General features: G+C 47.9%; 1 protein-coding gene across 2 annotated transcripts in view; it reads right to left on the bottom strand.

The window, feature by feature from the left end:
- The window catches only part of LOC137320720 (G protein-coupled receptor kinase 5-like), a 141,552-nt gene that overhangs the window by 12,649 nt on the left and 112,237 nt on the right, over nt 1-16,666 (bottom strand). For both annotated transcript variants that reach the window (XM_067982434.1, XM_067982435.1), the window contains 6 exons: nt 15,401-15,464; nt 10,776-10,916; nt 6,922-7,112; nt 3,809-3,846; nt 2,006-2,095; nt 310-518 (listed from right to left, as the gene is read on the bottom strand). In XM_067982434.1, coding sequence (XP_067838535.1) covers nt 310-518; nt 2,006-2,095; nt 3,809-3,846; nt 6,922-7,112; nt 10,776-10,916; nt 15,401-15,464 — 733 coding nt within the window. The remainder of the gene's footprint in view (nt 1-309; nt 519-2,005; nt 2,096-3,808; nt 3,847-6,921; nt 7,113-10,775; nt 10,917-15,400; nt 15,465-16,666) is intronic.

Genomic DNA, 16,666 nt, shown 5'->3' with positions numbered 1-16,666 from the left:
AGTGCAGCGCTCCCTCGGTACTGCACCGGAGAGCGTCAGCCTAGATTTTTGAGCTCAAGTCTCTGGGGTGCTACTTGAACCCACGGCCTTCTGGCTCAGAGGCACTGAGGCACTACCCACTGAGCCACAGCTGACAATGCAGTAGGGACCACAAAGAGCAGCAATTGCGGAGAGAGTGTGCCCCCTACCCCACATGACTATTCTGGCCTCCCAGCCGTAAGAGCAAATCATGGGGTTGCCCCGAGGGCAGCCAGCAGAGCAGCTTTAAAATAAAACTTTTTTTTTTTTTTTAAAAAAAGACTGACGTACCATGTTACAAATGGAACGTGACTCCTCCGAGAACTTTTCACAATAATCCTCCGTGTCTTCTTTCACTCGCCGGTCAACCTCCTCTCTCTTCACCTTCTCTTTGCGCTTTCGAAAAGGTGACTGCCCCCGAATCATCTCATAAATCAGGCAGCCGAGCCCCCACCAGTCAGGGCTGAAGGAATATCGATCGTTGTTGATGACCTCCGGAGCTTAAAAAAAAAACATATCAGAGAATTTCATAGAACAAAGGGTGGTAGAAGTTTGGAACTCTCTTCCGCAAAGGGCAATTGATACTAGCTCAATTGCTAAATTTAAATCTGAGATAGATAGCTTTTTGGCAACCAAAGGTATTAAGACAGGTATATGGAGTTAGCAAACAGATCAGCCATGATCTTATCAAATGGCGGAGCAGGCACGAGGGGCTGAATGGCCTGCTCCTGTTCCTATAATGTACAGCACAGAAACAGGCCATTCAGCCCAACTGGACTATGCCAGTGTTTATGCTCCACACGAGTGTTAATTATTGACATGCGATTTGTATCAATTGATGTTAACTGTTTTCAGGTGTATGTATCAATTGGGACCTCTCTTAGGATCATTTATAAAGGGAGCAAGCATGGGAAGTGGGGGGAGCTTTTAGCGAAGGGGTGCATGGTGTGTACCTCAGTAAATAAAAGCTGGTGAACAACCGAAAACTTGGTTCCAGTATTCAATCCTTCACCGCCTGGCTATTCAGATGTAACAACGAGCCTCCTCCCTCCTTACTTCATCTAAACCTATCAACAGATCCTTCTGTTCCTGTCTCCCTCATGTGTTTATCTAGCTTCCCCTTGAATACATCCATGCTATCCGCCTCAACTATTCCTTATGGTAGCGGGTTCCACATTCTCACCACTCTTTGGGTAAAGAAGTTTCTCTAGAATTCCTTATTGGATTTATTAGTAATTATCTTACAATCATGGCCCCTAGTTTTGGACTTCCCCCCCATAAGTGGAAACATCTTCTCTACGTCTACCCTATCAAACCCTGACATAATTTTGAAGACCTCTATCAGATCACCTCGCCGTCATCTCTTTTCTGGAGAAAAAGAGCCCCAGCCTGTTCAATCTTTCAGAAGATTTGAAATGAGTGTGCAGAGCACCGGCATCCAAGAACAGGGCGAGGGTCCAGTGGACTGATTCACCACAGCAGTTTTATCTCCCTGATTTCAGGCGTCAGCCGTGGCTCAGTCAGAAGGTTGTGGGTTCAAGTCCCACTCCAGGGACTTGAGCACAAGATCCAGTCTGACACTCCCAATGCAGCGCTGAGGGAGCGCTGCACTGTCGGAGGTGCCGTCTCTCGGACGAGACATTAAACCGAGGCCCCGTCTGCCCTCTCAAGTGGACGTATAAGATCCCACAGCCGCTATTTGAAGAATAGCAGGGGAGCTCTCCAATATTTATCCCTCACCCGAAAAAAAAGATTGCCTGGTCATTATCACATTGCTGTTTGTGGGATCTTGCCGTGCACAAATTGGCTGCCGCGTTTCCTACATTACAACAGTGAACACACTTCAGAAAGTACTTCATTGGCTGTGAAGTGCTTTGGGTCATCCCGAGGTCGTGAAAGGAGCTGCATAAATGCAAGTCTTTCCTTTTTTTTTTATTCACCAGAAGCCACTCGTCTTGCTGTTAAGGTCAGAGATTCCAGTACTCACCCATGTACCCTACAGTCCCGACTCTCCCTCGAATCGTCTCGCCCTCTGGAATCTGTACGGCCAAACCCAGATCGGAAATCCTGATATGCCCTGAGAATAAAACAGCGGAGCAGATTAGACGAAGTTGCGGGGGGGGGGGGGGGGAAAAAGAGGGGGGAGATGGAAATCACGATTCAGCGGGTAAATTGGGACAGACTGTCCAGTGAACACGCATTTCAAGCTAAGCCACCAAGGCAGGGTTAAATAAGAGGGACAATATTTCTGGTCGGTAGCGCAGTCTCCGGAGGGCGAGGAGGTTGTGGGTCTGTGCCTCACACCAAGTGTTGAGCACATAATCTAGGCCAAAAGTCCAGTGCAGGACTGAGTGCGAGCCTGCCGCCCGAATCTGGGACTCTGTCCCGATGTCCGCAGTGGACGTCAAAGATCCCATGGCGTTATTCGAAGAGGGTCAAGGAGCTCTCCCGTTCTAACATTCGTCTTTCAGACAACGCAAGCTACAACTGTGCTCGACTTTACCACACATCAATGTACTTCAAAAGTTCATTGTTTGAAACGCTTTACGGCACTTTAGGAACAGGAGCAGGCCATTCGGCCCCTCGAGCCTGTTCCGTCATTCAATTAGATCGTGGCTGATTTGGACCTTAAACCCATTTACCCGCCTTTGCTCCGTATCCCTTGATACCCTTACCCAATAAAAATCTACATCTCAGTTTTGAAAATTTCAACTGACCCCCCCCCCCCCCCCCCCCCGGCAACCTGGGAGAGAGAATTCCAGATTTCCACTAGTGTGTGTGGAAAAAATGCTTCCTGATTTCTCTCCTAAATGGCCCAGCTCTCATTTTTTTAAGATTATTCCCTCTTGTTCTGGGATTCCCCCACCAGAGAAAATAGTTTCTCTGTATTAACCTTACTGAATCCCTTAATCATTTTAATCACCCCAATTAGATCACCGCTCAAGGGAATACAAGCCACGTTAATGCAACCTGGCCTCATAATTTAACCCTTTAAACCCTGGTAATTATTCTGGTGAATCTGCGCTGCACTCCCTCCAACACCAACATATCCTTCTTGAGGTGCGGTGCCCAGAACTGAATGCAGTATCTCCAGATGGGGGTCTGACCAAGGCTCTGTACAACTGATGCATCACCTCCTCCCCTTTGTAATCCAGCTCCCCTTGAGATAAAGGCCAACATTTCATGAGGCTTTTAGTTTACTTTTTGTACCTGTGCAGTAGATTTTAGCGATTTGTGTACCTGGACACCCGAATCACTTTGCTCCTCCGCAGTTCCTAGTCTCTCGCCATTAAAAAAAACCTATTCCAAATTGTCTTTCTCGGATCCAAAGTGGATGACCTCTCACTTCCCCACACTGAACTCCATCTGACACAGTTTTATCCACTCTCTTAGTCTGTCTACGCCCTTTTGTAACTTCCTGCCCCCATCTCTCTCCAATAATGCCCGATATATAAACGCAAGTACTTTTTATTAATGCAGCAATAAAATCTAAAAAGGGGCCACAAAAGAAAGACTGTGCTTGGTCTCGGGTGGACAGCTGCCAAGTTTCCTCCACCGTATTCATCTGGGAATGCGACGGTAGTTTTTGTAATTCAGCTCGCAGAAGGCTTGCTGTCACTTTGTTAGAGATTATTGAGCAGCATCTACAAGAGCTCGAAGTGCTGGACTCCCAGTAACGAGACCCAGCGAGTGAACGCCGGTCTTGACTGACAATTATTCCAGGGCTTCCTCACAACCACCGTGACTCGAGGGGAACAAACCGAGCGGCGGTTTTGAGAAAGGGTCTTACCATGGTCGTCTAACAGAATGTTCTCTGGCTTCAAATCTCTAAGTGGGGGAAGAGGAAAGAACATAAATACAGTAAGTTTACGGCAGGAACAAGGGAGGAACTCATAGTAAATATTTTATAAACAAAACTCACTCTATTCAACATTTACATCCAGAACACTGAAGCAAAAAAAACTCTAGGGGGTTGAAATTGCATTGTTTCACATATTGTTTTTTAAAAAATTATTCATTCTGGGGATGTGGGCGTCGCTGGCAAGGCCGGCATTTATTGCCCATCCCTAGTTGTCCTAGTCTCCTTATCTAAGGAAGGATATACTTGCCTTGGAGGCAGTGCAATGAAGGTTCACTAGATTGATTACTAGCATGAGAGGGTTGTCCTATGAGGTGAGATTGAGTAGAATGGGCCTATACTCTCTGGAGTTTAGAAGAATGAGAGGTGATCTCATTGAAACATATATGATTCTGAGGGGGCTTGACAGGGTAGATGCTGAGAGGTTGTTTCTCCTGGCTGGAGAGTCGAGAACTAGGGGGCATAGTCTCAGGATAAGGGGTCAGACATTTAAGAGTGAGATGAGGAGGAATTTCTTCATTCAGAAGGTCCTGAATATTTGGAATTCTCTACCCCAGAGGGCTGTGGATGCTGAGTCGTTTAATATATTCAAGACGGAGATCGATAGATTTTTGGACACTAACGAAATCAAGGGATATGGGGATCGGGCGGGAAAGTGGAGTTGAGGTCGAAGATCAGCCATCATCTTCTTGAATGGCGGAGCAGGCTCGAGGGGCCCTACGGCCTACTCCTGCTCCTATTTCTTATGTTCTTATAAGCCAATTAAAAGTCAACCACATTGGTGCAGGACTGGAGTCATATGTAGGTCAGACTGGGTAAGGACGGCAGGTTTCCTTCCCTAAAAGGACATTAGTGAACTAATTGGATATTCACGACAATCCGACAGCTTCATGGTCACTTTTACTGATACCCGCTTTTCATTTCCAGATTTTTTTTTTTAACACTGAACTCTAATTCTCAAACTGCCACAGTAGGATTTGAACTCACGTGCTGTGGATTATTAGTCCAGTAACAGAACCACTATATTATACCACAGTACTCTCTATTACCATAGTAGGTACAGCACATTAGGAGGTCATTCGGCCCATCGTGCCTGTGCCGGCTCTTTGAAAGAGCTATCCAATTAGTCCCGCTCCCCTGCTCTTTCCCCATAGCACTGTAAATTTTTTCCCTTCAAGTATTTATCCAATTCCCTTCTGAAAGTCACTATTGAATCTGCTTCCACCGCCCTTTCAGGAAGTGCATTCCAGATCATTACAACTCGCTGGGTAAAAAAATGTCTCCTCATGTTGCCTCTGGCTCTTTTGCCAATCACTTTAAATCTGTGTCCACTGGTTACTGACCCTTCTGCCACTGGAAACAGTTTCTCCGTATTTACTCTATCAAAACCGTTCATGACTTTGAACACCTCAATCAAATCTCCCCTTAACCTTCTCTGTTCTAAGGAGAACAACCCCAGCTTCTCCAGTCTCTCCACAAAACTGAAGTCCCTCATCCCTGGCACCACTCTAGTAAATCTCTTCTGCACCCTCTCTAAGGCCTTGACATCCTTCCTAAAGTGTGGTGCCCAGAATTGAACACAATACTCCAGCTGAGGCCTGACCAGTGTTTTATAAAGGTTTAGCATAACTTCCTTGCTTTTGCACTCTATGCCTCTATTAATAAAGTCCAGGATCACATATGCTTTTTTTAAAAAAAAACAGCCTTCTCAACTTGTCCTGCCACCTTCAAAGATTTGTGTATGTGCACCCCCAGGTCTCTCTGTTCCTGCACCCCTGTTAAAATTGTACCATTTAGTTTTTATTGCCTCTCCTCATTCTTCCTACCAAAATGCATCACTTCATATTTCTCGGTGTTAAATTTCATCTGCCATGCGTCTGCCCATTTCACCAGTCTGTCGACGCCCCCCTGAAGTCTGTTACTATCCTCCGCATTGTTTACTACATTTCAGAGTTTTGTGTCATCTGCAAACTTTGAAATTACACCCTCTATACCCAAGTCCAGGTCATTAATATTATATCAGCACCACTGGGATGTGACCATCCTCAAAGCACTTCAGAGGTGAAAATAACTGGGCACTGAGCAACAGTGGAATCATTTTACGATACAGCTCAGGAGATATTTTATCTCTAACTGGCAGTGGATGTGGGGAAGATAACCAAAGAGGGAAGAATCAAACACTGCAGAGTTGCAAAATGTTCTTTAATATTTTAGCCTGCTTGTTCTGAAAAGGTTCTCCCCTGGCGATTCATATGTTCACCACTAGAGGGCACTGTGTACTGGATACATGACCCCCCACCCCCCCCCCCCCCAAAGACCCCCAAGGACACGGGGCCTAATTTTTTACGTCCGAATTCAAACTATAGTGAGATTTGCTGTGAAGTACTGAGTGTACAGCCTTTGGCATAGGTGGTGACACAGATAGGAAAATTAAAGCAATTTAAAACATTACCAAGTAAAACTACACATCAGAGAGGGGGGGCTAGAGAGAGAGAGGTGGGGGGGGGGGCTAGAGAGAGAGAGAGAGAGAGAGAGGGGGGGCTAGAGAGAGAGAGGTGGGGGGGGGGGGCTAGAGAGAGAGAGAGAGAGAGAGAGGGGGGGCTAGAGAGAGAGAGGTGGGGGGGGGGGGCTAGAGAGAGAGAGAGAGAGAGAGAGGGGGGGCTAGAGAGAGAGAGAGGGGGGGGGGGCGGCTAGAGAGAGAGAGAGGTGGGGGGGGGCTAGAGAGAGAGAGAGAGAGAGAGAGGGGGGGCTAGAGAGAGAGAGGGGGGGGCAGCTGGAGAGAGAGAGAGAGAGGGGGGGCTAGAGAGAGAGAGAGAGAGAGGGGGGGCTAGAGAGAGAGAGGGGGGGGGGGCGGCTGGAGAGAGAGAGAGAGAGAGAGAGGAGATAGGGAGAAGAGGGTCGGGGAGAGATAAACCAATACAGGAGCACTCAGAATATTCCCCAAGCATCACTTACACCACATGTTAAGTGTTACACACCCACATGTCCAGTGTTACCTTTACTCGTGCGCATGCACCATCTCACACACCTCCCGCCACCATTACCTGTACACAATTTTCTCTCTGTGCAAGTCCTCCAGGCCACAACAGATCTCAGCGGCGTAGAAGATGGCTCTCTTTTCATCGAAGCCCGGGTTGCCCATATTGTAGATGTGAAACTTCAGGTCCCCTCCGTTCATTATGGTTAATACCAAACACAGTGCGTCCTTTGTTTCATAGGCGTACGCTAAACTAACCTGAAAAATCAAGAAAATAAACAAACGATTCTGAGTGCAGAATGTGTACGCACGCACACAAGAGAACGTTTAAAAGCTGGAGCTGGTTCTTGCCCCATTCTAAAAGCTCTCCGCCCTCCGACCCTCCCCCCCCCCCCACCCCACTCAACACCCCGACCATAATTTTGTTCCATTTCCCCTCCTGAGGTGCTGTGTTACAAGTGCCCATATCTGTAAGTACCTCGCCCCATGGGTCTGCCTTTACATCCGAGCCTAGACAGAGCATGTTGGCACATTATCTGATGGGGGAAGGAGGGGTGCACATTCCTGGATGGCCACGTGTGTAAATCAGGATCGGGAATGGAGGTCACCCCATGGGAAACAAAGTCATGGCTCCTCGTTGTTCGGCAGGAGACACCTCCCAGGTGCAGCTATCTACTTAAACTTTGTCCATACACTAGTCAGGCCACTGCACTCACCTGCTACCCACGCCCCCCACTCACCAAATCCATCTCCTACCCTGTGCGCCCCAACCCAACCAACTCCCCCGGTCTACCCTGCCCCCATCTAACTCTCCCGGTCTATTCTGCCTCCAACCAACTCCTCCGGTCTTTTTGTTACAAAAAACACGCAGAAACCCATCAGCAATGTTTTAAAAGAGTCTCCAAATCAAACAGTTTAGAAATCCACACAACAGTAATTTGCATTTATATAGCACCTTTAACGTAGTAAAACGTCCCAAGGCGCTTCACAGGAGCGATTCTCAAACAAAATTTGACACCGAGCCACATAAGGAGTTATCAGGAGAAGTGACCAAAAGCTTGGTCAAAGAGGTAGGTTTTAAGGAGCGTCTTAAAGGAGGAGAGGGACATAGGAACAGGAGTAGGCCATTCAGCCCCTCGTGCCTGCTCCGCCATTTGATAAGATCATGGCTGATCTGTGATCTAACTCCATATACCTGCCTTTGGCCCATATCCCTTAATACCTTTGGTTGTCAAAAAGCTATCTATCTCAGATTTAAATTTAGCAATTGAGCGAGTATCAATTGCCGTTTGCGGAAGAGAGTTCCAAACTTCTACCACCCTTTGTGTGTAGAAATGTTTTCTAATCTCGCTCCTGAAAGGTCTGGCTCTAATTTTTAGACTGTGTCCCCCAGTCCTAGAATCCCCAACCAGCGGAAATAGTTTCTCTCTATCTGTTCCCCTTAATATCTTATATCGGTAATTTATATTTATACAGTAAATAGGTTGGGAGGCGGAGAGGTGTAGGGAGGGAATTCCGGAGCTTAGGGCCTAGACAGTTGAAGGCACGGCCGCCAATGGTGGGCTGAAGGAAAGAGGAAGAGAATTTTTTAAATCGAGGCGTTGCCGGACTGGGAGCCAATGCAGGTCAGCGAGCACAGGGGTGATGGGTGAACGGGACTTAGTGCGAGTTAGGGTACGGGCAGCAGAGTTTTGGATGAGCTCAAGTTTACAGATTAAGAGTTTCTGTTTGCCTGATGTGGAGTGCGCTCTCTCTCTCTCTCTCTCTCTGTAGGGACGTATCGTCTTTACCGAAGTCTAGACAGCTTAAGCGTAGCCGGACGAGGGCCAGTCGTACTGCTGGTGCCTGCTGTTTAATGAGGTTAAAAACCATGCAGTTCACCAGCAGAGGGTGCTGGTGAGCTTTCCCCTCGCTTTCACTGCTGGGACCTACCCTACTTGCTGGGAAGGGGGGTGGGAGGTGTTGGGTTAGCCGAGTGGGGAAGAATCCCTGCTCCCAGCGACAGGTCTCCCCCTTTCAGGTCCTGTTGAGGAGTCAGTCAGGCTGCCGACGAAATCCGCAGACCTGCCTGGTTCAGGCATCGTTTTAACAATAAAGCAAGAGACTTGCATTTATACAGCGCCTTTCACAACCTCAGGACGTCCCAAAGCGCTTTACAGCCAATGAAGTACTTTAGAAGTGTAGTCACCGTTGTAATGTAGGAATCGCAGCAGCCAATTTACGCACAGCAAGATCCCACAAACAGCAATGTGATAACGACCAGATAATCTGTTTTTAGTGATGTTGGTCGAGGGATAAATATTGTCCAGGACGCTAGGGAGAACTCCCCCACTCTTCTTCGAAAAAGTGCCATGGGCTCTTTTATGTTCACCTGAGAGGGCAGACGGTTTAACGTCTCATCCGAAAGACGGCACCTCTGACAGTGCAGCACCCCCTCAGTACTGCACTGGAGTGTTAGCCTAGATTTTATGCTCAAGTCTCTGGAGTGGGACTTGAACCCACGACCTTCTGACTCAGAGGCGAGAGTGCTGCCCAATGAGCCACAGTGGCTCAATTGGTAGTCAGCCAATGTACTGAACGGTTTCGGGTATTAAAAACAGAAAATAAAAAAAAACTGTAGATTACATTCTGCTCAGGGTGGGTAAATGTGTGGAACAGTGCCACATAAACCAGGAAGCCTGCATGTCGAATTGCTGGTCTGTCCCATGTTAATAGTTGGTGTGTGTCGGGGGCAAGGGGAGGAGGGAGAAGGGAAAGAGAGCAGGACGCAACAAAGAAAAATAATCATGCCCCCTAATCAATGGCTGGGGCTGAGGGAGTGCAGCGGGGGGACAGAGACAGAGGCAGAATTAATGAGTTACGCATAATTCTAACTAATTAACTCAGATTAATCTGATCAATAATTCAACAATCATTGAATTGCCTGCCCCCTCCCCCTGATCCGTTAAACATCCCATACAACGCATGGAGATCTAGGCCTGTGGAATGTCTGCACCATTCCCTCGAATAGTTTACTGGAACAGCTCAAAGCCTGTGCAGGGTGTAACAAACAGGACCGTGAACAGCTGTGACACCAAACCTCCAAAGGCAAATGGCCCAACATCTGGACTCACACAAGAAGAGGGGTCACTTGGGCAAGGGGACCAACAGAACCGGGTGAAGAATTTATGGGGCCTCTCCGCACCTTCCCCCACATAAAGCCTGCCCCCTCCCCCTCCTCCTCCTCCTCCTCCCCCTCACCCCGATCCGTTAAAACACAAACATCCCATACAATGCATGGAGATCTAGGCCTGTGGAATGTTTGCACACTGGATTAATAATGAAGCAATTCATATCACAATATACCATATGAACTGATCCAGGGGTTGTATGCAGATTTCCTTTATTGTGGTGAGTTTTGGAGGAGGAGGGGGGGGGAGCATCGGAATATCAGCTGGGGTCTCTAGGCCCGAGCAGTAATCATTCCCTGGGGAACAACATCATGGAAATGTAGCCCAGATTTCCATCACTCCACCGTTGGTGGCCGTGCCTTCAACAGCCTAGGCTCTAAGCTCTGGAATTCCCTCCCTAAACCTCTCCGCCTCCACCACTCTCACCTCCTTTAAGACGCTCCTTAAATCCTACCTCTTTGACCCAGCTTTTTGGTCACCGGTCCTAATACCTCCCTTACGTGGCTCGGTGTCAAATTTTTGTTTGATAATCGCTCCCGTGAAGCGCCTCGGGAAGTCTCACTACGTGAAAAGGCGCTGCGTGAATGCAAGTTGTTGTTGTGACACATCTGGGGAGAAAGGGAGAAAACTGGCGGGAACTGGGGAGACGACGGTGACAACTGTGTAAATAGAGGGAGTGAGGAGCCTTTGAACTGAAGCTCAGATCGAGCAGAACAAAATATGATACACGCACACACAGAGACAAACTTACAACAAATCTACTGTTAACTTTCTCTAAAATCTTCTTTTCGTTTAATGCCATGGTTTCTCCTTTCCGTTTTTTTATCCTCTTCTTTTCCAGTTTTTTACACGCGTACATTTTCCCTGTCGCACGGACCTGACAAGCGCACACCTGAGGGGGGCAAACAAGAGAAGTACAGGATAAGATATGATAATTAATCTCAACCAGTTCATTTGATTGTTTGAGTTGAAGAAGGAAGCTTGGTCCGGAGGCCCCGGGAGAACTCCCAGCTCTTCTTTGTGTATTGTGGCATCCTTAGCGTCCACTCGAGCAGACAGGTGGATCACCGGTTTGACACTTGACGCAAAGGACAGCACCTCTGATAACACCGCACTCCCTACATACTCCACAATGGCGTCAGTCCGCGGCTCAGCGGGCAGCACTCTCGCCTCCGAGTCGGAAGGTTGTGGGTTCTAGTCCCACTCCAGAGACTTGAGCACGAAATCCAGGCTGACGCTCCCGGTGCAGTACTGAGGGAGTGCTGCACTGTCGGAGTTGTGCCATCTTTACGATGAGACGTTAAACCGAGGCACCGTCTGCCCTCTGAGGTGGACGCAAAAGATTCCATGGCACTATTCGAAGAGGAGCAGGGGCGTTCTCCCTGGTGTCCTGGCCAATATTTATCCCTTAACCAACATTCACTTAAAAAAAAACCCAGATTATCTGGTTATTATTTCATTGCTATTTGTGGGAACTTGCTGTGCGCAAATTGGCTGCCGTGTTGCCTACATTCCAAACTTCAAAAAAGTACATTGGCCGAAAAACACTTTGGGACATCCTGAGATCATAAAAGGCACTATAGAAATGCAAGTCTCTCTTTCTTTTTAACCCACATCTTGAGCTCAAGTCTTGGCGTAGGACCTGAATCCAAACTTCTGACCCAGAGACGAGAATCCAGATGGGCGACATTTACTCTCTCTCACCTCTCCAAGGTCTCTTGTACCCTGCACCCTAACCAAAAATTAGGGTCAAGTGATCAACCGTTTTAAACCAACCAACCAGTCAGTGGAAGTTGAGCGACTAGATGCATGGGTCGACTTGCCTTATGATTTCCCTTCTGTACCAAAGGGGCAGCACATTTTCTTTTGAATTTTGATATTTAAAATAAATATATATTGTCCTCAGGATGTGGGTGACACTGTCACGGTCACATTTATTGCCCATCACCAATTGTCTTGGGGTGGTGGGACCTCTCCTTCGACCACTGCAGTCCCTATGGTGATGGTGTTGACAGGTCAAGAGGAGACACTTAAAGAACTTGCATTTATACAGCATCTGAGGGCATCCCAAAACGCTTCACGACAATTTGTGTACAGTAAGATCCCACAATAAGCAATTAGGTAAATGACCAGTCCATCTGTTTTGGTGGTGTTGGTTGAGGGACGATTCTTGGCTGAGGGACGAGTATTAGCCAGGACATGGGCAGAAACTCCCCAGCTCTTCTTCGCATAGCGCCATGGGGTCTTTCACATCCACCTGAATGGGCAGATGGGACCTTGGACATCTCGTCCGAAATGCAGCACTGAGATGTCAGCCCAAATCACGTGCTCAAGTCCAGAAGTGGGGGGCTTGAACCCACAATCTGCTGACCCAGAGGTGACCCACTGAGCCAAGCTCACACTTACCAAGGGAAGAAAACAAACAAGTCACATCGGCCTGTTTTACAAATCGCACAACACCAATGAGAAATGCAAGTCCTTCACAACTGTTGGGCACAGCAAAGAATCCATGGGGAGATACAAAGATCTGGAACCCACTGCTTGAAAGGGCGGTGGAAGCAGATTCAATAGCAACTTTCAAAAGGGAATTAGATAAATACTTGACAGGCTACAGGGAAAGGGCAGGGGGGAGTGGGACTAATTGGATAGCTCTCTCTCGAAGAGCCGGCACAGGCACGTTGGGCCGAATGGCGTCCTGCTGTGCTGTAAGATTCTATCCGTGTGTTGGCATCGATCAAATTAAATGGTGAATTAATCCAGAGATGCAGTCCCTGTGGTGCTGGTGTTAGATGGGTATATAAGAACATAAGAAATAGGAGCAGGAGTAGGCCATACGGCCTCTCGAGCCTGCTCTGCCATTCAATAAGATTATGGCTGATCTTCGACCTCAACTCCATTTTCCTGCCCGATCCCCATACCGTTTGATTCCCCTAGAGTCCAAAAATGTATCTATCTCAGCTTTGAACATATTCAATGACTCAGCATCCACAGGCCTCTGGTGTAGAGAATTCCAAAGATTCACAACCCTCTGAGTAAAGAAATGCCTCCCCATCTCAGTCTTAAATGGCCGACCACCTATCCTCAGACTATGCCCCCCTAGTTCTAAACTCTCCATCCAGGGGAAACAACCTCTCAGCATCTACCCTGTGAAGCCCCCTCAGAATCTTTATTGTTTCAATGAGATTTCCTCTCATTCTTCTAAACTCCAGAGGATATAGGCCCATTCTACTCAATAGAATCAGTGAGAAATCAGCGGGAGTCCCGTCCACACTCCTGGCCCTGGGTCAGTCAGAGAGATGGACTCTCCCCCTGTGGCCAGCCTCTGATTGAGGATTGGCTCCTGACTTCATCGAGGCAAGTTTTCAGGCCCTAAATACAAAATGGTGGGTCAGTACCCCATCACCAATATAACTTCAGTGCCATCCCAAAAACGTACTCTGGTAGCTTTCCTCCTCTCTTTGGTTTTAGTATTTTCATCCTCTGTCCAATATCAAGAAACCACCAATGTCCCCTTGTAAGTGCTTATCAGAGACATTGGCGTCTCCCCAGTCACTGTACTCAGATTTTCACCCCCCATCCCCTCCACCTCTTCCTCCCTCACCCTCCCAAAGATGCCACGTCTCCAACTCAACGTGGCTTAGTTCTGGAATAGTCCCATTCTTGGTCAATGCCAATACTCAGAGCCACAGGTCACATTGGTGCCAAAATCTGACGGTAATAGTGTTCCAATGGTCCTCTCTCCACACACCCCTACTAATCTGGATGAGGTTGAGCAGATTAAGGAAAGTTATTTTGCCCCTCCCTCCCTGTGTGACTGACTGGGGTACAGTTAGAAAGAAAGAACAAACGTGCATTTACACAGCGCCTTCCACAACCTCAGCACGTCCCAAAGCACTTTACAGCCAATGAAGTACTTTTGAAGTGTAGTCACTGTTGTAATGTAGGAAACACGGCAGCCAATTTGTGCACAGCAAGATCCCACAAACAGCAATGTAATAATGGCCAGATAATCTATTTGAGGAATAAACATTGGCCACGACACTCTGCTCGTCTTCGAAATAGTGCCATGAGATCTTTTACGACCACCTGAGGGGGCAGACGGGGCCTTGGTTTAAGATGACACATCTGACGGTGCAGCACTCCCTCAGTACTGCACTGGAGTATCAGCCTAGATTTTGTACTCAACTTTCTAGAGTGGGACTTGAACCCACAACCTTCTAACTCAGAGGCGAGAGTGCTACCCACTGAGCCACAGCTGACACTGGGGTACAGTTACCCGGGTACCCGTCACCCTCCGGTATCGCATCAGAGCTTCCAGGTTAGGCTAGGCGCTAAGTGTCACCAGACTATTTGACCATGGAGTGCAGCACAGTCAGGCCTGATCCCATCTTGACTCGACACATACCAACACAAACTTCCGAACACGCGCACGCACACACACGCACGCGCACACACACACACGCGCGCACACACGCACGCACACACGCGCGCACACACGCGCACACACACGCGCACACACACGCGCACACACACGCGCACACACACGCGCACACACGCGCACACACACGCGCACACACACGCGCACACACACACACACACACACGCACACACACACGCACACACACACGCACACACACACACGCACACACACACGCACACACACACGCACACACACACGCACACACACACGCACACACACACGCACACACACACGCGCACACACACACGCACACACACACGCACACGCACACACACGCACACACACACGCACACACACACGCACACACACACGCACACACACACGCACACACACACGCACACACACACGCACACACACACACTTCTGAGCAAGGCTCACTGGAAAGAAAATCAGGAACAGGTGCCCTGGTCCGATTTTCTCCTCTCTAACCCAGGGGCACTGTGTATTACCCCTTGTTGTCGGCCTAGGATGAGATCAGATACCTCGGCACAAAATTTGGGATCTTGCTGATCCGTCACTCACTGGCTAAACCTGTCGAACCATTGGTAGAGCTGTTCCCCGACCTTTTAAAGTCGCTTGGGACCAGGCTAGACGGTAAGTGTCGGCAGGCTATTTGACCACGGAGTGCAGCACGGTCAGGCCTGATCCCATCTTGACTCGACACATACCAACACAAACTTCTGAAAACACACACACACACACACACACAATCAATCAGACACACAATCAGACACACAATCAGACACACAATCAGACACACAATCAGACACACAATCAGACACACAGGAATTATCCTTTCCCTTCATACAGGGGAAGTGGTTAATACGGCCGCACAAGACGCGAGAAATATCTTCAGCGACGCATTCAACCGCAAAACGCGAATATTGTCCACTCACCTCGCCAAATCCTCCTTTGCCTAGTACTCGATAATGCCGAAAAGTATTTTTCGTTACAGGTTGCCTAAAAGATGAAAAGAAGACGACAAGGGGGAGCCATTACTGTAAGCAGGCAAGGAAAGTCCAGTTAGAATCAAAGGGTGAAAACCATACGTTCACTGGTAGAGTAAGGCAAACAACCTCTGGTACTTTGACACACTCGTGCGTGTCCGGCTGTGCGGGTGGGCGTCACTGGGATGATAGCAGATTGACACAATGAGTCAGGTGAGATGTTCACTATAGAGAAGACTTCAAATATCGGGGATACAAGATAAAAATGATGAAACAAGAAGGGAAGTCAGGCAGGAAAAAAAGGAGAGAGGATAATAACAGGTCTAAATCACCAGGAGCAGCCCATGAAACGGACGGTGAGAAAGGGTTCAAGAGATAATCGGAAACATTGGATACATTTTAGAAGTAAGGGGTGTGGGGAGGCAATATAAACTAAATGGTGCAACTTTAAAGGGGGTGCAGGAACAGAGAGACCTGGGTGTATATTCACACAAATCATTGACGGTGGCAGGACAAATTGAGAAGGCTATTAAAAAAGAAAACAGGATCCTTGGCTTTATAATTTGAGGCATGGATGTTATGCTAAACCTTTGCAAATCACTGGTTAGGCCTTTGCTGGAGTATTGTGTCCAATTCTGGGCACCACACTTTAGGAAGGACGTCAAGGCCTTAGAGAGGGTGCAGAAGAGATTTATTAGAATGGTACCAGGGATGAGGGACTTCAGTTATGTGGAGAGACTGGAGAAGCTGGGGTTGTTCTTCTTAGAGCAGAGGAGGTTAGGGGAAGACCTGATAGAGGTGTTCAAAATAATGACAGGTTTTGATTGAGTAGATAGGGAGAAACTGTTTCCACTGGCAGGAGGGTCGATAACCAGAGGACACAGATTTAAGGTAACTGGCAAAAGAACCAGAGGAGAATTTTTTTTTTACGCAGCGAGGAGTTATGATCTGGAATGCACTGCCTGAAAGGGTGGTGGAAGCAGATTCAATAATAACTTTCAAAAGGGAACTGGATAAATACTTGAAAAGGAAAATTTTGCAGGGCTATGGGGAAAGAGCAGGGGAGTGAGACTAATTGGATAGCTCTTTCAAAGAGCCGGCACAGACACGATGGGCCGAATGGCCTCCTTCTGTGCTGTAAGATTCCGTGCTTCCATGATTCTATAAGTCAGACAGATGTTTTTTGTAAATAAAGGATAATAATCGGTCTAAATT

Source organism: Heptranchias perlo, chromosome 4 (genome assembly GCF_035084215.1).
Source record: "Heptranchias perlo isolate sHepPer1 chromosome 4, sHepPer1.hap1, whole genome shotgun sequence".
NCBI classification, from domain to species: domain Eukaryota; kingdom Metazoa; phylum Chordata; class Chondrichthyes; order Hexanchiformes; family Hexanchidae; genus Heptranchias; species Heptranchias perlo.
Note: the sequence above shows the minus strand (reverse complement) of the source record. Positions and strands in the feature narration are given on the sequence as shown.